Source organism: Carettochelys insculpta, chromosome 9 (assembly GCF_033958435.1).
Source record: "Carettochelys insculpta isolate YL-2023 chromosome 9, ASM3395843v1, whole genome shotgun sequence".
Lineage (NCBI taxonomy): Eukaryota > Metazoa > Chordata > Testudines > Carettochelyidae > Carettochelys > Carettochelys insculpta.
In genome coordinates, this window is record NC_134145.1 from 57,503,170 (window position 1) to 57,527,402 (window position 24,233).

At 46.3% G+C, this 24,233-nt stretch overlaps 1 protein-coding gene across 5 annotated transcripts; it reads right to left on the minus strand.

Moving 5' to 3' along the window:
* Nucleotides 1-447: 447 nt before the first annotated feature.
* LOC142018003 (uncharacterized) lies at nt 448-8,576 on the minus strand. Of its 5 annotated transcripts, none has more exons than XM_075003410.1 (3): nt 8,436-8,576; nt 5,496-5,541; nt 448-3,030 (listed from the first exon to the last, which is right to left on the minus strand). In XM_075003410.1, exon 3 carries the CDS (start codon nt 2,924-2,926, stop codon nt 1,760-1,762), a length of 1,167 nt encoding a protein of 388 aa, XP_074859511.1. In that variant the 5' UTR covers nt 2,927-3,030; nt 5,496-5,541; nt 8,436-8,576; the 3' UTR covers nt 448-1,759. The 5 variants fall into 5 exon arrangements, with proteins under 5 accessions (XP_074859511.1, XP_074859513.1, XP_074859512.1 ...); XM_075003412.1 differs by having other exon boundaries at nt 8,464-8,564; XM_075003411.1 differs by lacking the exon at nt 8,436-8,576 and adding an exon at nt 8,301-8,415.
* Nucleotides 8,577-24,233: the final 15,657 nt, after the last annotated feature.

Below are 24,233 nucleotides of genomic sequence, written 5' to 3' on the forward strand. Positions count from 1 at the left end.
AGTGTTCAGTAACCAGATGTGCAAGTGTAACAGATTAAATTAGGGAAGGCATGGGAACGAGAAAGGGGTACTAGGGGTGTTTTCACTTCATCACTCCAATCATCACAATGCTGGAAGAGCTCCTCCAAGCATGTGTAACAGAGCAGGCAACTTCTTGCAAAGAACCCGCCTTATTCCACAATTCCCATTATAGTCAGCTACAGGAACAGTGGGCACGTCCAATGCTGGAAGCAACAGGAACGTCAGGTGAGGCTTAAAGAGACTTACCATTTACAAGGTCTCTCATTCAAGTCCCTACCTATATTTATGTCATATGAATGACGCTATATAATGGTACCAATGGTAAGCTGAGTGATTGAGGAGACATCATCACCTTGAAGTTACAAAACTTTTGTATGTAACTGTTCTTACTACAACTAATCCCTCAAATTACTATGACTGAAAAGAGATTGTTCACACTTGTTTATTTGTGCATTTGACAACACTCAACGAATCTAATCCTATGCAGCTTTCGTGAACTACATTCTTAAAGCTTTGGGAAAAAATGAATGTTTAGCAGAAGTAGAGCTGAAGTGAAAAGTGAACAGTCAGCCATCAGGTGTATGCATATACAAAGATGAACCATGCAGAAGAGGAGGCATTCTTTTTAGGACAACCCAAAAGACCCTTCTTAAAACACAAGGTGTGGGGGGGGGGGAAGTCACACGGTATTTTAAGAGTTCAGTAGCAAACAACTGAGGATTTTTAATTAGCCTGTTCAAAAAAAATTGCCGGGATTCCTTTAAAAATGTCCCAGAATTTCTGGTAAGGACAAGTGCTACGTACCGTATTGTAACTTCTAGCATCAGAGCTAGAATCTGTAACCTTTAACCCAAGTACTAAATAGTGTAAAAAGCAGCACTTTTTTTCTTATTTTTATTAGCATTTTTGTGATTTTAAATTCTAAGACATTTGTTACTGTAATGAAGTAGCTGGGCAGGGTAAAGGCTCTCCACTTGTCCTAGACACATGTGGCACAGATCCATACAGACAACCCATCATACCCATATGCACCATCACAGCAAGTCATACAACCCTCTCACCATCCATCAATATATATACACATGTGATGTGTTATGTAAATATGTAAAGGATCAGCACATCCATAAGCAAGTGTGTGAACAAAGGGCCCAATTGTTAATTAAGTTTTCTGAAATCTGGATATTATTAGTTTGCAAGTGACATGATCCTTCTCCTTCCAATAAACATACTTCATTATAAAAACATGAAAGACTGGAGACGTATATAGGGGCTACCTCTGAGTGGACTGTGCAGTCCTGAAAATGTCCTGCAATGACAGATCTCCAAATTTTGTGCTGGAGAAGTTACTGCCTAGACAGCAATACCATTGGTCAAGGGTCAGGACTGAACCATGGCTCTATTTAACACATCAGTCTTCAGGCATGCCCAGAGAAATCCAGCTAGTTATGACAACATCCAGTATTTCTAAGGGGCTTCATTTTCCACATTTTTCTGACAACTTCTCTAACCTCATTCTTCAGTGGAACTGGGGCTATTTCCAATTTGCATATAGAGATCACAGAGTTCCTTACACGTCTCTGTTTCCTTATTCAAGTCATATTGACAATACTCGGGGAAGATAGCTGTAGAATGACCCATGTGCATAAAGAATGGAGATTTCTTAAGAAGCACCGACAGATTTCACTCAGGTAAGAAGGGAAACAAAACAACCACCAGTGCAGGTGAAATGCCATAGTCTCTAGGACATCTTCAGTTGGTGAGTGCGCTCATGTCTCCTCAAGGAGCCTGACTCTGTGAAGTCTTGAGCACAGTAAGCACAAGAGTAGGGTTTCTCTCCAGTATGGATCCGTTGATGGCGCTGTAGCGATGCCAACCGCGTGAAGGTCCCGCCACACTCCTCACAGTAGAAGGGGCGCTCTCCAGAGTGAGTTTGCTGGTGCCTTTTCAACCTGAGCAGCTGGATAAAAGACTTTCCACATTCTTGACATTGATATGGTTTGTCTTGTCGGTGGATCACCTTGTGTTTGGATAGCAAATTAGGTTTATGGAAACCTTTGCCACACGTTGGACAGATGTAAGGTTTAGACTGTTCTTCTCCAGGCTTTTGGTCATCCGAACACTGCTGATAGGTATCTCTGCCACCGTTTTGGTTCCGATGCACTGAAGACCATGGGTTCCTAACCATACCATTTCCCAAAACTTTTGATCGCTCAATCTTGTGAACATTACGTAGGTGCCTCCACACATCAGCTGTGCGGATGAACCCCTTGTCACACTCTGGACACTTGTGTGGTCTATCACTAGAATGAATGAGCTTGTGCATTCGCAAGTTTGCAGCACGGAAGAACTCTTTGCCGCAGATGGGGCATTGGTATGAATGCTCTGTTAGGTGGATTTGTTTATGTTCTTGTAATTCACCCAGATCCTGGAAAGTGGCACCACACTTCTTGCACCTATAAGACAAAGATTCTCCAGACCTGGACTCCAGGTCCTCCTCACCAAAGGCATCAATCAGAATGATGTTTTCATCATCTTCGCTTAACCCTCCCTGAGGTTCCTCAGAGTGCTCAGAGGAGTAAAGCTCCAGGTCCTCATCTTCACACTGCAAGTCAAAATTGGTGCTGGAGGTGACGAACACAGCAGGAGTGGATGAATCACGCTTTTGGTAGTAGTTTTCATAGGTTTCCTCCTCTTCACACTGCAGTTCTACAGGGATCTCCTGCCTAACTGAAGGTCCAGCAATGCTGCAAGGAGGGCTAGATGGTGGCGAGTAATCTTCCTCTACCTCCAGCTGGAGGCTGGCTTTGCGACCTATGCGCATAGAGATATGGCTAGAGTCATCTGAGTGCTCCTCACCTGTGTCACAAGTGTCATTATCAGACTCCCAGTCAACCTCCACATCCATCCCGTCTTGTCACAGAAGGTGTTTATTGATGAGTAAGTAAGGAAGCAAATACGTATGTTCTCTCATGGTTAGACCTTTGCATCTTCAGTTCCGATCACGGCCTCCTGGAGGAGGAGACAGAAGGAGGGAGAGGCAAGGAGAGGGGAAAAATAATTCATTACCTGTCTTGCTGAGGCTAATGGCAGGTAAAGTGAACAAAGTATATGGAGACTTTTGCCTGTCCAGTTTCTTCTGCTTTTTATTACAATGGCATATGAATAATTCTTTTAACTGAAATATTTAAGTAGCCACAAGCAATCGAGCAAAAGAGAAAATTCTCAGTTTCTTTTGTACCGGGCTCACCCAAATGCAACTACCTCAAATATTTGATGATGTACTATTTTGAACCTTCTATTTTCCCTTCTTTTCTAAGAGCTATTTAGGCAGGAATGGCATCCCCAGTCTCTTTGTTCCACAGAAGTTGGGAATGGGCAACAGGAAGTGGATCACTTCACAATTACCTGTTCTGTTCTCTCCCTCTGGGGCAATTGGCATGGGCCACTGTCAGAAGATACTGGGCTAGATGGACCTTTGGTCTGACACAGTATGACTGTTGTTACGTTAGTCCAACCTCTCTTTGAACACTTTCCTTTCCATTCTCTGCATCTGTATTACATCACGTTATGAAAGTGTGACGTCTGACAGATCTGAACTCTGCTGATCCTGATACACTGCTACAGGATCTCTCCAATTCTCTGACAAGCCAAGTAAAGCACTTTTCTAGCCATGGTTCATACATGGCCCCCATTCGCATTGCTTCAGAGTCTAAACCTAACATATATCCCTGTGAGGGAGGGAAGTGCTGTCACTGCCATGGTACAGCTTGAAAACGGAGTCACAGAGAGGCTAAGGGACCTTGCCCAAGTTCACAGAAGAAGTCGGTGGTGGTACAGAATTGAACCCAGCCTGCCAAAATCCTGAACTAGGGACCTAATCAGTGGATCAGCAGCACCATCACACAGTCTGTGAAGACTGAGTTAAAGTATGTAGTGGAAGCAGCAGGTATTTTTTGTTTTTATTTTATTATGTACGATTCTGACTTTTTTTTTTTTTAAATAATTTCAGGCAAATCCAAAAACATGTCTCAGTTCTCCCTTTTCTCTGAGAATTCCCCAGAAGATATCATCTCTCATTGCTAGCTGGTGCAAATCCCATTGGGGGCTAGTACTATCTAATTTATTAAATAGTTTAGATTGCATTCTGAGCTGCAATCCCTGTTGGCCAGACACATTCTGCTGTCTACCTAGCCTATTTCTTTTCAGAATATTTTTACATTTACACACCAAAGACCTTCAGCAGCTAAGCAATTAACAAACGTGTCCCTTCCTTTCAGCAGGAGCCAGAGAGGGAGATTCAAACCCTAGGAAGGGATTTTAGTGCCCAAGTTGAGCAAGTTTATTTGTGCCACCTAGAGGCAAAATGTAGGGGGCACAGAGGGTCACATCCTCCTCTTCCCCAATATTTCTGCCTTACATTTAATACAGAGATTTTCAAATTGTGTGCAATGCCCCCAAACAATAGCCTCCTGCCAGGACCTGGCAAATCTGAACCTGGTGGGAGCTGCTGGCCAGCTCAGGGCCCTAGTTCTCTTACCTGTGGGAGACAGCCTCTCTGTCTTACTCATCACGCTGTGCCACCTCTGCACAGTAAGATGCTCCCCAGCAGGCTGCGCAGCACGTCTCCTACCTACACACTATACACAAGCTTGTCTCTCCCCCGAAGGAGCCCAGCACCAGCTGCTGATATATCCTGGAGCTGGTCCCTGCCCACAGAGCAGGGGTAAAAGTAACTTAAATTTCTTACAGATACAGATAAGGACGGGCAGACAGCGTGGCAGGGAGCAGGAGAGTTACCAAGCATGGTGAGTTGCAGTCTTGGTGTTTGTGCAGCAGCTGCCTCTTTGGGGGCTTAGGGCTACAACTCTGGAGACACATGGGGCTGGTGTGCACAGTGCTGGAGGTGGCTCTTGTCAGCGGAGGCAGCTGCAGTGTTTGGTCACCAGAACACTCCTCTAAGCAGCTTCCCTGTTCTTGGTTAGGCCACAGGGAGCCAGGGACTCAGCAAGGACCTGGTGAATCCCTGACCTACCTTTCCTAGGAAGGGTTCTCACTGAAGGGCCCACAGGAAGCAAGGACAGGGAAATGAGTTGGCAGTTCCGCACTTACTGTTTACAATTGCTGTAGCAGCTCAATGGCTCTGGGCTTCTGCAAGGCTTACAGCTCCCCAGTAGTATGAGAGACTCACTCCATGACATGTAATTTAGGAAAAATGGTCAGAGAGTAGCTATGAGCTAGAGTTGTTGGCCACACTCTGAGACCACCAAAATTTTTCTTGGGAGAAACCCTGGCTAACGGTCTAAACCTTAATCTCTAACTCCCAGCTGATGACAAGCTCCTTTCACTGCACAGGGTGTTTCTCAGAAGATTCACGTGAAGCATTTTTTGACATTGCTAGAAACACAAGGTGTGGGAGGCAATAATTTTTATTGGATCAACTTCCATTGGTGAAAGAGAGGAGCTTTAGAACTTACATAGAGCTCTTCTTCAGGGCTTGGAAAGATGCTCAGAGTGGGATACCTAAATATGAGATGGAACAAATTATAAATATGAGTGGGAACAAACTGTTCAAGAAAGTAGTTAAAAGGTGCTGCAAGAGACCATGTAAAGTGAAGTGCACGGTTAATGCCTCTGCAGCCACAGGACAAAAGGATCAGTAGACTACTTGACCTAGCAACCTATAAAATCCAGTATCTTTTTTTGAGTCTGCGATTTCTTGCGCCTGCCAAAGTTAGAAGTTTAAGTGCTCTGGCTTATCTTGAAGCTGCTATGCAGATTTCTTTGAGGAAGAGGCAGAGGTCAGAAATGGAGTAACTGTTTTATGAGCAGTATTTGCCCACAATATGGCGTTTTGGATTTTTTAAAGTAGTTTTTATTTTATTTCCTTCAAGAGCATATTGATTCTCATTTCACCCACACAGTTGTTATTGTGACATAGTAAATGTACAGGAGGACGTACACTAGATGTTGCACCAATCATCTCACCCATCTCGTCTCTCTCATACCCCAAGACTGATGCAGACTACACTACTACTGCAAGTTATTTTGCTCAAGACATTTAATTTTATGAGTATCACATCAGGAAGATTTGTCAACAGGAATTTTCTTCCTGACGCTAACAATAGAATGTAAGCTACAAGCTCCAGCCACTGTAGAGAGACTGAACAGTCAACCCAGGAGCAATGAACAGCTGAGGGTGGGACAAAATCTGCAAAAGTCATGTTGTTCACTCTCAGAATCACCAAGTGCAAGAAAGCACTGTGATCACTTTAGCTATCTTGTAAAACTCCCCAGGATCTAGCTGGTCCCACAGAGAAAAAATGAAAAAAAAAAAAAAAAAAAAGAACACTTTGAGCAAAGGTTTTCTAACTATAACCAAAAGGCACGATATCCATAGCTGAGCCACAGATAGCAGGAATTTGGGCTGGAAGGATGAATGGGAAGAGAATAAGAAAAGAACTGCTGGAATGCTTTGACTAACTGACGAAGTGAGGACTCCGATTTCTTAAACCTGTAGCTCTTTTCTTGCACATGCAAGTTTAAATTGTCAGCTACTTCCCCAATATAAGTGGTGCCCAACTCATTTTGCCCATATCCACCGTACAACTCCGACAGCTCGGTTTATGAGCTGGGTCAAAGACTAAGGAAAACTGCAAAGCAATAGACCCACTGCTCTGAAAGATGAGGAAAGGGCAGATTCAATATTTCTTCAGTGACTTTGTCTTTTAGAGTGGAGGGGAGGAAATTTTTCCAAATGAATTAGTACATATTTAACATGATTGGTTACAAAAAAAAAAAAAAGTGGACAAATATAACTTTAACAACCAAGAGACAGACTGAGGCTTTGTACATGCAGAAGAGTTACTGAAGTATTTCTAAGTTACATTTTTCTTTATCATAGGTACTGGATTCAATGGTTGATAGATGTTATTTTTAAATGATTATGTGTGCATCCAAAATATGTGTGATTTTTCTTATTCTTTTCTATGGAATATTTACAGATGCTTTTTACATTTTCATTTGTGGCGGACAGGGCTTTTTGCACAGTTAGATATAAATAATTTTCTAGAACTACATGAACATTCTGTAAGGACTGTGCTCTCATTTAAGGCATATCAAAAATCGGTTACAGGGAAATCTTTCCCAATGTGCCTCCAGACTTGTCTTGTTTCCTCTGTAGCTTCCCTCCCCAATTCCTGACACTCCTTCCCCGCTATTCCTTTAGAAAAGCGCAGTGTCCTCTAGAATGAATACTACGGCCATGTCTACACTAGAATTTACATCAGTGTAACTACATCTTGTGGTGGGTAGAGAAGGGGAGGAAATCTATACCCCAAGAAGCATAACTATACTGAGCTAACTCTCATACTACTCCTTCCATTGACCTGCCTACTGCAGGGTGGACTACTTACTCCAACAGAAGACTGCTACACATTGGTGCAGGTCAGGGTGGGCAATAAACATCATGCAGGTGGGTTGTGGTTTGCCAGATTTACCTCCTGGAGGACCACCTGTGCTTTATTTATCTGTACAGCTGCTTGCAGATCCCGTTGGACATGGATCACCATTCCCAACCAATGGGAGCTGCGGGAAGCAATGTCCCAATCTGTGCCACTTTCCACGGCTCCCACTGTCCATCAACCGTGATCCAAAGCCAACGGAAGCTGCAAGCGGCCACACCTGTGGATGATAAAGTGCCAGCAGCCCCACAGGCACTAACTCTGAGTTTTGTCCAAGTTCCACTCCACACGATCATGATTTCTCTGAGTCCAAGAGCTCGTCTTCTCTCCCAGGCAGAAAACCAGGCCTGTATCTTGGGAGGCAAAACGAAGCTCTCAAACTAGAAGTCATTCAAGAGCTCTCCCAACCCAATGGCTTTGCCCAGCCACCACTTACTTCCCCAATCACCACCTCCCTCTCCAGGCTTTACCCCACAATCTATCCTCCCTCGCTTCCCAGCTGGACCCGTTTCCCTGCCCCCTTCTTCTCCTTTGTTCAGATACAGGGAATCTGAAGAGTGAAACTAACATCAGTGTCTGTCCTCCAGTGCCACGCCCTCTGACATCTCTACTCTTATGCTAACGATGCTCATGCACCCGCGTCCCCACCGCCCTTGGCTCAAGCCCTCATCGTGTGTGCCCCACGCCCCCCTGCGAGCCTTTCTCTGCAGCCCTCTCCGCCGTGTCCGCCTCCCTCCGCCCCTGCCCATGGTCTGCAGCCCCCTCCCCTCCTCTCCCCTCCCCTCCGCAGCTCAAGGGAGCCCCCCCCCGCCCACGTACTGGCGCGGCGCGGCGCATGTCTCCTGCCCCCATCCCCCGGCCGGCCACGAAGCGAACCCGCCTCTCCCTCCAGCCCCAGGGGCGGCCAGTTGGTGCGGGCGTGGGGATCAGCCGTCCGTCGCGAGCTGTAGTTACCGGCGCTACCGGGGCTGGAACTGCTCACACGGGGGAGGCCTCCGCGCGGAGCCGGACGGCAGCATGAGTCAGGCGCCGCTCGCAGCGCAGCCCAGCCGGCGGAGGCCTTTGTCTGCCGGACAGTCTGCAGGAAGGAGGAAAACAAACACCGGCCTCTGACTGACAGAGCCACAGACACACCCCCGCCCGCCCCGACTCACAGCCATTGGCCAGCCCGCCTCCCCGCCGTGTGACTGACAGGACCAGACACACCCCCGTCTGCCCTGACTGGCAGCCATTGGTCAGCCCTCCTCCGCACCGTGTGACTGACAGTACCACGGACACACCCCTGCCCGCCCTGACTGGCAGCCATTGGTCAGCCCGCCTCCGCACCGTGTGACTGACAGTACCACGGACACACCCCTGCCCTCCCGCTTGCTCTGACTGACAGCCATTGGTCAGCCCGCCTCCGCACCGTGTGACTGACAGTACCACGGACACACCCCTGCCCGCCCGCTTGCTCTGACTGACAGCCATTGGCCAGCCCTCCTCCGCCCGTGTGATTGACATTAACACAGACACACCCCCGCCCCCTTGCTCTGACTGACAGCCAGAGACCAGCCCGCCTCCGGCCGTGCGTGACTGACAGTACCACAGACACCCCCCGCCCGCCCTGACAGCCAAGGCCGGAACTTCCTCTGTCATGTGTGACTGACAGACCCAGAGACCACCACCACCTTCCGCCCCGCTGAGACTGACAGCCAGAGATCAGCTCCTTGCACATGCGCACACCCCACGCAACCGCTCTGTTACTGAGTCAGACACCGCCTGCCCAATATACAGGGGTGGCTGGGGCACATCACAGCCCTGTCCAGCTGACAGAGCTAGAGACACCCCCACTATGAGTGACAGCAACTAGCCCACCCTTCTGCACAGCCTATGTGATTGACAGAGCCAAAGAAACCAGCTTTGCGTCTGCTTTGCTGTGACTGACAGCCAGAGATGAACCCCAGGCACAGCCCTTGTGTGACTGACAACGCGAGACATTGCCCCCGCGCACCAAAGACCGCTCTGATTTATGAAGCCAGAAACACACACCGTGATGACTGACAGCCAGAGACCATCCCCACCCACATGTAACTGACAGAGCCAGGCAGTGCCCCACAAGAGGCAACCCTGCCATAGATTCATAGGGTTGTAAGAGACCTCAGGAAGTCATTGAGTCCAGCTTGACTGACTGAGCCTGAGACACCAATGAAAAGCCCTCACTCTGCTATAACTAAAAACCAGAGACCAACAACCACCCCACTGAACCCTTCTGCACAGTGTCAGTAGCAAGCAGCCAGACACCACCTCCCATACACATGTTGCACAGGCCCCTCTGAGTGAGAGCCTGAGAAAATCCCCCACCACCCTTAACTGACAGCCAGAAACCAGTCCCCTACAGCACCCCATGCACTGCCCCCTTCTGACTGATGTAGCCAGACACTGCCCACTCCCATTGCACAGTTCCATTGGATTGATAGGGCACCTGTGACAACTTCCTTGCACTCTGCTGTGACAGATAGCCAGAGACCAGTCCCTCCATGCACTCCTCTGCACAGCCTCTGTACGACTGACAGAACATAACATGCCCCCTGCACTGTACAGTTCTGTCTGACTGATAGAGACAGACAACCCATTCCCCACCCCTGGGGTGACTGATAACCAGAGACCAGCCCCTGCCATTCCTATTCACAGCTCCATTGTCACTGATAGAGCCAGAAACACCTCCCCACACATAGCCCAGGTTTGACTGATACCAATCCTGCTTGCATCTCTTTGCACAGCCATCTGGCTGACACAGCTAGAGACAACCTCCTGCTGCCAGTGTGACTGATAGCCACCAGCCTTCCCCGCACTCCACGGCATAGCCTTGCTGTGACTGACACTGCCAAAGACACCCATTTCTGCCCTACTATGACTGACAGCCAGAGAACAGCCCTCCTCCATCCCTCTGACTCACAGAGCCAGGCAGCCTCCCCTCCCATCCCACTGTGACTAATCCCTGTACATATACACACCTGGACAGCCCCTGTGTGACTGACAGAGTCAGACATTGCCACCCTGTGCAGCACAGCTGTGTCTGATACCCCCCAGCTGTGACTGATAGCCAGAGACCAGCTCTCCTGCCATCCTTGTGTGATTGAGAGCCAGACACTGCCCTGCATGCCACACAGCCCCATCTGACTGCCAGAACCAGATTCATTCCCCCCACCCCGCCCTGCTATAACTGACAACCAGAGACCAGCCCCCAAACTCCTCTGCGCAGCGTCAGTGTTGGACAGATACCCCCCGCCCATACACATGCTACACAGCCCCCTCTGATTGAGAGCCAGAGACAACTGACAACCAGAAACCAGCCCCCTCAACACTCCTCTGGACAGCCCCCATATGACTGACATAGCCAGACACCACCTGACCCCCACTGCATAGTTCCATCTGACGGTTAGGATGCCAATGACAAATCCCGCACACTGTGCTGTAACTGACAGCCAGAGACCAGGCCCTCCCATGCAATCCTCTGCACAGCCCTGTATGACAAAGAACATGACATCCCCTTGCACAGCACAGTCTTGTCTGACAGAGCCAGAGACCCTCTCCTCCACAGGGATTGACAGCCAGTCCCCCTATCCCTCTACACAGTTCCATTGTTGCTGACAGAACCAGAGATTGCACACCTGCTCATCCCTGCTTTGAAAGACACCAAGATACTAGTCCTGTTTGCACCTCTTTGCACAGCTACATCTGCCTGACATAGATAGAGACAACCACCCCCACGCACTGTGACTGACGGGCAGAGATCAGCCTCATCCACCCCACACCCAGTCTTGGTGTGACTGACACTGCCAGAGACTCCCTTCCTGCTCTCCTGTGACTGGCAGCCAGAGACCAACCACCCCCCCTGCACCGCCCCAGCGTGACTGACTTTGCCAGAAACAACCTTGCTTCCACCCCGCTATGACTCACACAGGCAGTCAAGTCCCCCTCCCCTCCAGAACCCCTGTATGGCTGATAGAGCCAGAGACTGTTTCCACATGCACCTCCTGCACAGCCCCACTATGACTGATGGTAGCAGAGACCAACCCTTGCAACACTGTCCCCTTGCACAAATTGGATACCTCACTGACAGAAGTGACCAGCTCTTTAATCTAATTAGTTAAACCAGCTAGAAAACATAACAATTTCCCACCTTGTTATATAAATACCCCAGAAAGAGGAAGGTATGTCCATTCCATAATCTTTAAAATAAGCATTTTATTCAAAAGGACACTCTGGATTTAACCTTCAACTTCTCTGAACAGGCTTGATGGCAAACAATCTATGTCCAAGTCCCTCAGATGTGTGGGGTGAAAACAAAACAACCGTCCCTACAAAGAAGAATAAAATAGATGCAGTTTCAGCCCTACTTTTCACAGCATGTTAATCAATGCACTACCACACCTAAAGTCTCCAAGCCTAGAAGGACTCTATATTAAACCAACTGACACATATGATGCCTGCACTGTGTAGATGAGCTGACGTATTATCACCCACACAAGACAGTCTGCAAAATTAATCTACACCTGCTGCAAATATACTGCAACGTGTGAATTCTACAGGTTAATTTTGAGAGAGTAAGAATAGTAATTCCCCCCCCCAAAGACTTTAAACACTTCAAATAAAATAAATAAAATAAAAATAAAAATATTATTGTAGAAACTGCAACTAGATCAGGCTGAATTACACAACTTGAAGGCCACCACAGAAATTTAAGCTGCCTGGAAAACCTTAGGAGAAAAGATGCTTTCAGTCCTTTTATATCATAAAAGAAACCAATAAGCAAATAAAATGCACCAATAAAACTGCTACTGAAATTATTTGACAGCATAATCTGAAGTTATTTGACAGAACCCTGTACAGCATTATGAGAACAAAGTCTGAGGTCAAACCTATTACAGCCAAAAATACGTCACGTTGAAATTTCTGTAGAAACCCCTTAGCTCTGTAATGAACAATAATGTCTACATAAAGATGTCTACACAACAGTTCATCCAAAAATGGCTCCACAACAGAGATAAAATGTTTAATTCTCTTTTCTAAGCCATTCTATAAAAATAACTTCTGGTGCCACTTGTGTGAAAGCAACACATACGTCCTCCACAGCAAATCACTAGAAGAGTAACAAAACAAACTCTATTGACAGAGCCTGAAATACACTTTTCAGATTACAAAGATGCAATCTGATGGTCTCTCCCTTGTGGCAGGTGTGTGTGTGTGTTGGTGTCCAGTTCTGGCCTCCATTCCCCACACATTTCTATACCTTTTGTCTCACAGGAGAGGCAGGCACACCCCCGGCTGACAGATGCATTGCACATCTGAAAGCATGATTAGGACAACAGGGAATTCTTATGCATTCTTTTTCTTTAAATTTGTATGTGGCATATTTAAAAATAAAACTTCATTATTAAAGGTAATCAGTAAATCACGGTTACTGATTGCAGAGTTGACAAAGGATAGCACAGGACCGGCTGGGCTAATAAAAAAAGATATTTGCAAGGAAAATTTATTCTGGTAAGTATCAGAGAGGTAGCCATGTCAGTCTGTGTCTTCAAGAATAACAAGAAGTTCTGTGGCAGCTTATAGACTAACAGAAATTTTAGAGCATAAGCTTTTGTGGGCAAAGACCCGCTTTGTTAGATGAAGCGGGTCTTTGCCCATGAAAGTTTATGCTCCAAAATTTCTGTTAGTCTATAAGGTGCCACAGAACTTCTTGTTATTCTGGTAAGGTTACATGGAAAGGGATAAAAAGTAAAAATAAGTCACCTGATCAGACAGTGACCTCCACCTGCTTTCAAACCTGAATGCTGTAGCTTGGTACATCACAATCATGACTAAGCCACCACCTACCCACCTATGTCACCACCTACCCAGCAACCTTGAGTGCCTTACAGTGCTTTGTTGACATAGCTCCAGCCTGGGGCTGTTCACAAACAGCAGTTCAGCATTCAAGCTACACCACGAGTGCCTTTGTGGGACTGCGGCGACTGCAGCCTGCCAGCCACACTTGGGTTACACTCTGGCTGTCACCAGTCTTGTTTACACAGCAGGGTGACCCTCAACACACACCCCCAGTCTTACATTTTCCTCCAGAAATGTACATCCTCTACTGCCTGCCCTCTCCCAGACAAAACCAGTTCAATAAGTCCAGTATTCCTTTACAAGAATAACAGACACAACTCACTGCCCAAATGGAGACAAGTGTCAGCGGGGTAGCCGTGTTAGTCTATATCTACAAAAACAACATCTGACGAAGTGGGTTTTTGCCCATCAAAGCTTATGCTCCAAAACTCTGTTAGTCTATAAGGTGCCACAGGACTTCTTGTGGTTTTCACCCAAATGGAGTTACTCAGATACGTGACTTTAAAACACAAAGGATTGGATTAGCTAAAGCAAGGAGTTCAAACTCATGGCCTGCAGGCCACCTACAGTCAAAGCATTTTCCCAAGCCTGCCCAGGAATCCCAGCCGCCCAAGCTGTGTGTATGTACCAGTTCCACTAGCCCCTTCCCTTCCCACCACTGCCCTGCCCTCTTCCCCCACACTGAACTCGTTGCCCTGAGGTAAGCAGCCTCAGGGATTACTGGGGGGAGAAGAGAACTTGGTGCAGGGCCGCAGTGGGGGTTGGCCCTTCCTGCACTCACTGTGATAGCAGCAGCTGCAGGGAAGCAAAGTATTGTGGGCTGGGAAGTAGGCAGTGGGCCTAAGTGGAGCAGGCTGGTGGGTTACTCCAGCTCTTGCCACCATGGTGAGGGTGGGGTGTGGGCTTGACCTGTACTGCCATCCCATGCGAGACCCACAGTTAATTCCCTGGGCCTCCCTTGGCCCTGCCCATAGGATAGCTGCAGCAACCACCATGGGGACCACCAAGCATGGGGCCAAGGGCAGCCGCCAAGCTCTGACTTTCCTAGTGGATTGCGATTTCTGGTAGTGCAGTGGGGCTGCAGCTAAGACAGGCTGACTCCCTGGCTGCCCTGACCCCATGCTGCTCCTGGGAGAAGCCAGTGTGGCCCTGAAAGCCCCCCTGCACTCCAACCCCAATGCCCCAGGCTCAGCCCAGAGCTCCCTCCCATACTGTGAACCCCTCAGCCCCAGCCCAGCACCTGTACCCCCCTCCCAAAACACAAGCCCCTACCCCCGCCTGGAGAAAGAGAGTGAGAGCAAGAGACAGAATGGGAGGATGGAGTGAGAGGGCAGAGCCGAGGGGAAGGGGCGGGTTATTTCCCGGGTTGCTCTTAAATTCCAAAAACGATCTTGGAAGTAAAAAGTTTGGCCATTGCTGCTGCAGAAGATTGTGCTTAGGCTGGACCCAGCCTGTGGCCTTCATTGGCTGGGGAAGTGAGTCAAGCGACAGGAGGCTATCAAGGCTGGAGTCAGTAGCAGTTTCCACAGCAACAAAACTCCCTGTGGCACAAGGCAACAGATTTTGTTCTCTGGCCTGGGGGCTTCAAGGCTCTTTCTATCTGCTGTGTTGATGCAGCCCAGACGTTGTGCTAGGAGATGTTTCTCTGTCTCACATAGCTCCAGGAGCCTGAATACTATGTGAGCAGCTTTTCTTAAGAAGCCTTCTTTGCTCTCTGAGCGTCTGTACTAGGGCTTTACCCTCACAACCACCAAGGTCTTCACCCTCGCCTCTCTGGGAGGCAGCTGGATCCTCACTACCAGGATTGCAGGAGGTGATCACTGCAGCTCTTGTAAGGTGCATTCTCTGACAGCTACTCCTGAGGGAATTCTGCACCCAAAGATTAAAAATCTTGTGCACAATATTTTAAAATTCTGCAAAATTCTGCAAATTTCACTTGTCAAAATCACTACACAGTCGCCCCAGTTGTAATTATTATGGTAATTTTATTTCAAAATACCTGTCAGCAAGTATGTCTGTAACAATAGAGACAGGCACAAAAATTGTCTCAGAAGTAAAAAGTTAAAGAAATCCCTCTGACAACCCAGGTCCTTTTTCTTTGCTCCCTTGCTCCCCAGAGCCCAGCTGGTTGTGGGAGGGAGGGGCAGATAACCACAACACCTCCCTTCCAGAGTCCAGGCACAGCCCCCCAGACAATATACCCAAATCTCTATTCTCCATGCCCAGCTGCAGACCCCCCTGTCCCTGCCTCCCAGAGCACAGCCATGCTCTCTCCCACAAGCACAGACAGCTGCCCAGGGACCCAGAGGAAGAAACAGAGGGATGCTCAGTGCAGGTTTGTATGGAGTTTCCTGTGTGACACCATCTCCTTCCTTCGGGGAGTTCCCAGAACTGCTGCTGCCTGAAACCCTCTAGCTCAATGGCTCCCGAACGTCACAGCACCGTGCCTCCCTTCTGACACCAATTACCACATTACCCCAAGAGGGGACACCAAAGACCAAGCCTGTCCGAGCCCCACCACCCAAGCCCCACCCCCTCCTCCTGGGGTGGGAGCTGTAGCTTAAGGGCTTCTGCCTTGGGCAGGGGGGGCCTGTAACCTTAGCCCTGAGTGGTGCGTCTTGAGCTTTAGACTTGCTGAGGCTCAGGGCCAACACCAGTCTTGTTGATCCCATTAAAATGGTGTCCCAACTCACAGCTTGAGAGCTGCTGCTATAGCTCCATCCCACTTCCCCAAGCCAAGTCTTCTATATGTGAGCTGGGCTCTGCCGAATCCAGCAGCTGCTGGTGGGAACCAGCAGCTTCTAGTGGCAACCAGCAGCACTGCAGTCCTTTTCTTGGGGGGGAAAGGCAATTTTGCGTGCACATTAATTTCTCAAAAAGGGTCCATTGCACAGTGGTGCAGAATTCCTCCAGGAGTAGACAGTGCAGCCTAGAGGAAACTGAAAACCAGGCACTTCAGATACTTCAGTGTCCAAAGACTGTCAATATTCCTAATGATTTATATTCAGCCCTTTATTTTATCATTATTAGATTCTTTTTCTTTCCTTCTTTTTCTTATTGATCACAGAGATCTCATTCACAATACAAGTTTTCACTTGGGGCAATGCTGTTGGTATCAAAGGGTGGATGCTGGTGGAACCCAGAGCAGAATTTGGCCATTGGTGTATAAAACACACATCCTATTTTATAGTCAGCTCGGCTGGTTTCTTCAGCAGGGCAGTCACAACTCTGGGACCGACTGCATGCAGCCTCTGAAAAGGGTGGGGGAGAAAGAAAGAGCAGAGTCCAACTCTCTGTACCAAGGTTTCCTAAACTTTCTGGGACCATGGAACACCAAGGAATTATAATTCTTTAGGTGGCACACCTAGGAAAATTTTCCTTAAAAAGTTGTCAGACAAAAGACAAAAAACAAAAACAAAAAAAACCCCAACATATACAGCAAACCAAAATGAAGTAATTTAATCAGGTATCACAGCAATAAAGAAGCACCATTGTATCTGGTTTTAATAACAGAAAACATATACATCTGCTGCACATTGTTGTGAGTTGCTTCACCTGTGAGTTGTTCACGGAACACCAGTATTCCATGGAACACAGTTTAAGAAACACTGCTCTGTACCCCTCAACTGAGCTGGTAGAACATCGGAGGAATATGCGTGCTGGGTCCCTTCCAGAAAGCTACTCATTTTAAAAGACAGACTCTCGCCCACGTTGCAAAGAAACATCCCTTTAGTGCATATTGCCACAACACTACATCATTGGCTTGAATTTGATCACATTTGCAGCAAGGACCACAATGCAATTTATCCTGTTATACTCAGCAGATCACACTAAAACACTTGCCTGAATTTGATGCCTACGCTTTCTAGATAGTAAAAAGATAAGGGTTGCATTTAAAACTGTCCACAGGTGAGGAGGAAATGACATGGTGGACGAGTGAATGGGAGGGTAGAGAACAAAAATTAAACAAACAGACATAACAAAGGACATAGTATAGCGGAAAACAAGACAGAAGGATGGTTTAAACTGATTAATTGCAACAATATTGGTGTAGACACCATGGTAACATGAACTTTCCTTTAGTACATCCCTACATCTGTTCCTTCACAACACCACAGCTGTTCAAAATGACAAACACTCATCATCTATACAAAGCCACCCAATATTAAATATGCTGTTAGACAAATGTCCATTATTATTTATATTACTATAGAATGTAGGAGCCTGAACAGTTGTTTCCATTAGTTTGGCATGAAAGTAACTTTGCAGGTTATATTCAACCTAGATTGATCAGCTTAAAGTGTATTTTAATCGTTCTGCACATTCTTGGTCATTTATATTTCTTGCATGGAGCTATGAAACTCAGGATGGTAAGGCTGGTTATTAACTATGCGGACACAATAAAGAGAAGATGGATAACCAAGACAGTAAGACAAGCTGCAATAAAATTCTGCTTGTTCATCCGAAGTATCTTTCAATTGTCTGGCCTGAACTTTGCATTAGTCACTTCTGTGGACATAATCTAGCCCTGCACAGACATTGCCTACCCACATAGCTAATTCGCCATTCAATGGATTGCTACACATTAGAACGGGTTAAATATAACTTGATCACATGTGATGTTTGTTGAATACTGCTAAATAGTTTCACCCAAACCAGCTAGTTTTTGCAAAGCCAGAAAGTTTTACAGTGGCACCTATAGATTATTTGCAAAGTATCCAAAGTTGATCATCAGTATCCAAGCTTATACAAAGGTTGCTCAAAAAAAATTCAGGAAGGTGGGTTCTTTCAAAAAATTTTTTTTTTTCCTGTCTACTTTGCTGTTTTTGTTTTCAGAAAAGTCTCTTCCAGAAACACGATCACACACAATTATGCAAATGAAGTATGTGATTTGTAAATCAGTGCTTCATTTGCATTTGTGATCTCCCTCATTTACATTCCTCCTCCAAAAGAGGAATGTAGTGTAGATGCGGTCTGTGTCCAGACACAACAGAGCCTATTTCGAATTACAGCCCCTGGAAGCACGCTAATCCAAAATAGGCTAGGTCTACATAGTAGTGTTATTCCGGAATAACATCTCTAGCAGATACTCACAGTGCAGCTTCAGGTGCCTCGTGTTCCACCCCCCAGTGATATCCGATCTACAGAATCCTCACATAACATTAATGATCTAGAATGATCTTAGCTGCCTGGCTCTCTCTTGTTTCTCAAGGGCCTTAAAATTCTTCCACTGAATAGCCAACAAAAGCCCACTAGGCAACTGCACTTGCACTTCAACCATTTGATCTGTGGAATATTGTTTACTTTGATGTGCAGGGGCAGAGGGGCATTCTCTGCCTCTCCATCTTTGTTGATGTACCCCAGTCATCCGTTGGCCTTTCTTACCATTGCATCACACTTATAACTTAAGCATTTGTACACAGTAAGTTGTTTTTTCTTGATTAACATGCTGGATGACTCATCCCTGTGTACAATCTCTGGACAAACTGGAGAAACGGTCTGAGGTACACAGGATGAAATTCAACAGGGGCAAATGCAAAGTAGTCCACTTGGAAAGGAACAATCAGTTGCCCACATACAAAATGGAAAAAGACTGTCTAGAAAAGAGTACTGAGGAAAGGGAGCTAAGGGTCATAGAAGACCACAAGCTAAAGTAGAGTCAACAGTGTGACACTGTTGCAAAAAGCAACCATCGTTCTGGGTTGTATTAATAGGGGTGCTGTAAGCAAGACACAAAAAATAATTCTTCCATTCTACTCTGTGCTGAGGAGGCCTCAGCTGCAGTACTGTGTTCAGTTCTGGGTGCCACATTTCAAGAAAGATGGCGACAAGTTGGAGAAGGCCCAGAGAACGGCAACAAAAACTAATAAAGGTCTAGAAAACATAGCCTATGTAAGAAAGATTGAGAGAACTGGGTTTGTTTAATCTGGAAAAGTGAAGATAGAGTGGACATAACAGGTTTCAACTACCTAAAAGGTTGTTCCAAGGAGGAGGGAGAAAATTTATTCTCCTTAACCTCTGATGATGGGAAAATGAGCAATGGGCTTAAATTGCAGCAAGGGAGGTTTAGGTTGGACTTTAGTAACAACTTCCTGTCAGGATAGTTAGTCACTGGAATGAATTGCCTAGGGAGGTTGTGGAATTGTCATCACTGGAGATTTTTAAGAACAGATTAGACACACATCTGTTATGGGTGATTTATATGGTGCTTGGTCCTGCCATGAGGGGAAAGGACTGTACTTGATGACCTCCTGAGGTCCCTTCAATTCTGTGATTCCGTTTACTAGGCCAGTCACCAGAAAAAATCCTCCAACCCACTAATGCTGGATGTATTGGTTTATTTGACACACCTTCCGCTCAATCACCGTTCAAACAGGAGGCCCCCGCCTAAAGTGATTTCTGAGGATGCTGAGAGATGAGGAGAGAAGCAGCATGAAAAAAGACCTTGATTACCAATGACATCCAACAGACAAACCATTGTAACAGGAAAAGGGACTTGTCCAATGAGAAGCCCCCTTGCAAAGGAGAACCTACCTGCTGAGAGGCCAGAAGAAGTCATGTGTTTCCAAAGGGTATGGCTTCATGCAACGTGGAATGGCTGGTCTCATTGGTCATCTCCTTTTGCTGGCCATTACTGAAATGCATTCCCCCTAGCTATTCCACAGCGACTGAAAAAATAATTCCCAATAAGCTCAGCAAGCACTCTATTTGAAGTGTTTCATAGCCCCTGTGACTATAATACCCCATTTCTCCTCTCCCACAAAGCCCCATTGGCTCTCTTGGGCCAAACAACATTCTTCTAGAAGATTCCCCCACTTACTTTTGACTCAGTCAGCTATTTGCACTAGAAATAGGCCAGCAGTTGCTTGCTGCACTTCATGGCATTGGTTGTGTTTTAGCGTAATGGTGATTAACCCATCCATTTGCAGCCTCCCAGACCCCGACCTATCATCACATGCCTTAAGTTTTGATGCCTCCTGTTTTAGTCTCTCAGTTCTCACTAAGACCCATGGATCAGGCCCTGGCTCTATCTGTTAATTATTCCATGCTCAGATGCGGCACAGTAAGTCCTCTTGCCTGTCAAATGTTCATTATATTTTCTTACCATGTTTGCCAATGACTAAAAGGTTTTTGTTTAGACAAGGGCTGGCAACCCACAGTGCAGCTTTCCTCTTGTTTTTATCTGCTGTGTTTCTGTTGAACGTGCACAGATTTAATTTCTTGTACTGGGAGGTGGCTAGGGACTGATTTATGGCACCTTCTCTGCTTCTAGGGTGGTTGTGACATTTTGGGGTACAACCCAGGCATGTAAGGGGTTGTCTCGCTACCTGTCATGTAACTTTTCATGCCTCTGTCCTGTGCAGCTTTGTTAAGAGCCCTGATCCCAATGAGCCTGCCAACAGCAATCTGACCTCTCCCTGGCTTACAGCAGCTTGCTTACCTCTTAAAAGGTAACCCCAACACCCTCACAGCCCCTCGTCCTGCAGCACCCACAAAACTTTCTCAAGTTTGTTTGTCCTTAAAGAAACAGTACACTACTGGTTTATTAACTCACTGTGTCTCCGTGTCAAACAACAACCTGTGCTGGTTGATGTTAAATGCAAAACAAGTTTATTAACAACCAGACATAGTGTTGATGGTGCTAAGTATAAGGAATAAGGGTAGAAAACGGTTACAAACAAACCAAAGGGAAAACAAACTTGTAAGACTAAATTGAAACTAAAATCTATTTTCTCAAAGAAGTTTCACTCACCTCCATTCAGCTTCTGGAGTCTTTGAACCCTCTTGGTTAGCGAGGGTCCACTTTTCCCAGATGCACAAGAGCTCTGGCCTCTTGGAGCTGACCAGCAATGGTGACCAAAACAGCTCTGTCTCCTTATTTATATCTTCCAAAGTTCAAGGACCTAGCTGCAGGAGCTGCAGATTCCAGCCCCCGCTGTCAGTGTTAAATGGCCACCCCCCATTGCAGTTTTTCTGATGGCTCCCTTTACCTTCTGTGTGAATGTATTTTCACTCTCTCTCCTTGTTCTATTTACACTGGAGACAGCCAAGCGTTGTGAAGCCACATTACGCTATCTAGGACTGAGCAACCAGCAAAAGCTCCGTCTGCCAAACACCTTCTAAAAAATATTTCCTGCCTATATTTATAATTCTTCAGATGAACCTGTAAATAAATCACACAATAATATTAATGACCCGCAAGATGCAGTTTGCATAGGAAACCTTCCATGATACCTTCCAGATACAGATTATTACAACTGTGAATAGAGATATGTTGAATAGTGCAGGCCATCTGGAACTCACTTCTAGAGCCCAGGAAGCCTTCTGCCCTCTGGAACGGGGATGAGATTGGACGCACGTCGGTTCAACTCCATTGCAATCAATGTAGATCTCAATGGACTTACACCAGCCAAGAACTGCAGTGTGACAGTAATGTAGCAGGTCCCCAAAATGCTGGCAGAAAGATTTCACACACCAAACGATACTTTCACGCCAGCAGTGAAGGTTTTTGCACTGAATTGTCTAACTTCACAGTCACTGCCATGGTAACTGTTCTGATGTCCCACACCTTAATAGCTTAATTAATGAGTAAAATGAACCTTAAGACAATCTCCCGATAAAAACTCTGGACTGGAGCTCAAGAAAACTGAGTTCAGCTCCCAGCTCTGCCATGAATTTCTTGCATGACTATGATGGGGTAGACTAAGCCCCTATGTTCTGCAGGAGGCTGGGGGCTATGTCACACCCCATGCCAGAAAGATGAGCAGAAGAGAGGTCTTCCCAGCAAGATAGAGTGGCTGTCTCTGCGGCAGCCAATCAGGACCCAGCAGGCCAGTATAAAAGAAGCTGCTGGGCTAGGCCTGGGAGTTCCTCAGAGGAGCTCCAGCCAGGCAGGTCCACATACTGACTGGCAGACCAGCAGCACTATGGACAGCTCCACATGTGAGCTGAACCAAAACTCAGGCAAGGCCCAGGTCCTGTCACTGAAACTGGCCACAAGCCTCATATAGGAACTGACAGCAACCTGGACAGGGCTGGTCAGATCTCACCCTCAGAACCTTGAAGATAACCAGACAAGACCTTGTGCAGTACCTTAGCCACAGAGGGACGCTCAAGAGAGGGTGAACCTCATGACAATTACCTTGGCCAATTCATTGTGTTGTGAGCAGATGCTGCAATTCCAGTATGTGTTGAAAGAACCGATAATCTAGCAATAATGGAGCACAGGGAAACTCTGACAGCACTAGCTTCACAGTCGCACCCACAACCCCCAGTACTTGTGCTGAAATGCATCCTGCCGCGGCTTTCCTGATATTCATACCTGAGCTAGCTCAATCAAAGTAGCTTGGTACATCTACGTGGGCTGCAATCACACCCTGATTGCAGATGAATCACTCCCCAGGTCTCCATGCATTTGGATTCCCCATCTGCAAACGAAGATAACAGCCCTTCCTCTCTCCCACCATTTGTGGGACTTAGCCATGAAGGGAGAATTTTCCAAAGGCACAATGGCAGCTTGCGCTAAACATCTATTGATTGTAAACATGCAGGGGACTCTTCCACACTCCAGTTTCTTACGGTGCTGAGTGAAATGGAGCTCTTGATCCTGGTAGGGGTCATTAGACTCCACTGTAACAAGCAACAAAAGTAAATTAGCAACTAGCAATGTTCCCTCCCAAAATACTGGCCAAATGCCTTTTGTTAACTACCTAAGTCTATTTTCTAAAACTTGTCATTGTGTGAGCATCCCCCTTGACATATTAAATCACTTATTTTATTACCCTCCCTTTTCTCATCCCATTAATTCTTTTTACCTTCTGTCTATTGCAAGTGGGAACAGTTTTAATGAGGTGTTGTTGAAGCCTCTTCTGCAGTTTGACATTCCGTTCTTTTTTGCTCCTTTAATTGTTCCACTTGCTTTCATCCACTTATTTTTTGTACTGCTTGCAGTTCTGTTCCTTCCCACATTGCTTATGCTTTGCTGCTAATGGAAGCTCTTCTTTATAGCCATATTGAATCACACGGTAATTAAATGTTCTCCCCATTAAGTATAAATAGGGAAAAGGGCATCCGAAGCCAGTTTCTCCAGATGTTCTTTAAACGTTTCCCACATTCCTACAAGATGTCCTTCAAATATTGCAGAATTTTAATCAAAATCCTCCTATTTCACAGTGCATCACACTCAGTATTCCCAAGGACAAAGTACTTGAATTGTACAGAAATACTGTCAGTGACTTCAAAGGATTTTGATTATACCCAATACCCTTTGTGCTGCTTCTTTTGTGTTTAATTTCCATTAAAATACCTCATATCTCTGGATTACTGAACATGACATTTTAGACATCTCCCTTCAGCTACTCCTTGATTTATCATGTTTAGCTTGGAGCTGGTTCAAAATAGCGCAAAGTTGTTTTTAACTGCCCCAAAGCCCTGCCCAAGAATTTCTTAGTGCGCCAAAGATTTCTGCTGTGTTAGCTCCAATTTTGCATGTTCTCCTTTTCCACCGACTCGGTGTCATACTCATTCCATCCCCTCTTGACTGCTACAATCTTCTGATGTGCGATATCACAAGTCATGTTCCTATATCAGCCAAATTGCTATCATTCCACTTCCAGTTACCTTTTCTAGGAAAGCGAGTCATGTTCGATAGGCAGCATTAAGCACTTGCTTCTGATATTTGTAAAGGACAATGAGTGTTCCTCTTTATTTAACCTACTTCACCTTCTACCACAGTGATACTAAGACAGTACATCTACAGGCTGAACCTCTCTATTTCAGCACTCTGTTGTCCAGCAACAACCATAATCCAGTATGATTTTAGTTAGCCGGATGACCACTTATTACGGTGTGGCCAGATTTCCTGTGGTCCCATAAAGT

Excerpts from the sequence above, each read along its gene's own strand:
- LOC142018003 (XM_075003410.1), bottom strand. The coding sequence starts at position 2,926 with ATGGATGTGGAGGTTGACTGGGAGTCTGATAATGACACTTGTGACACA.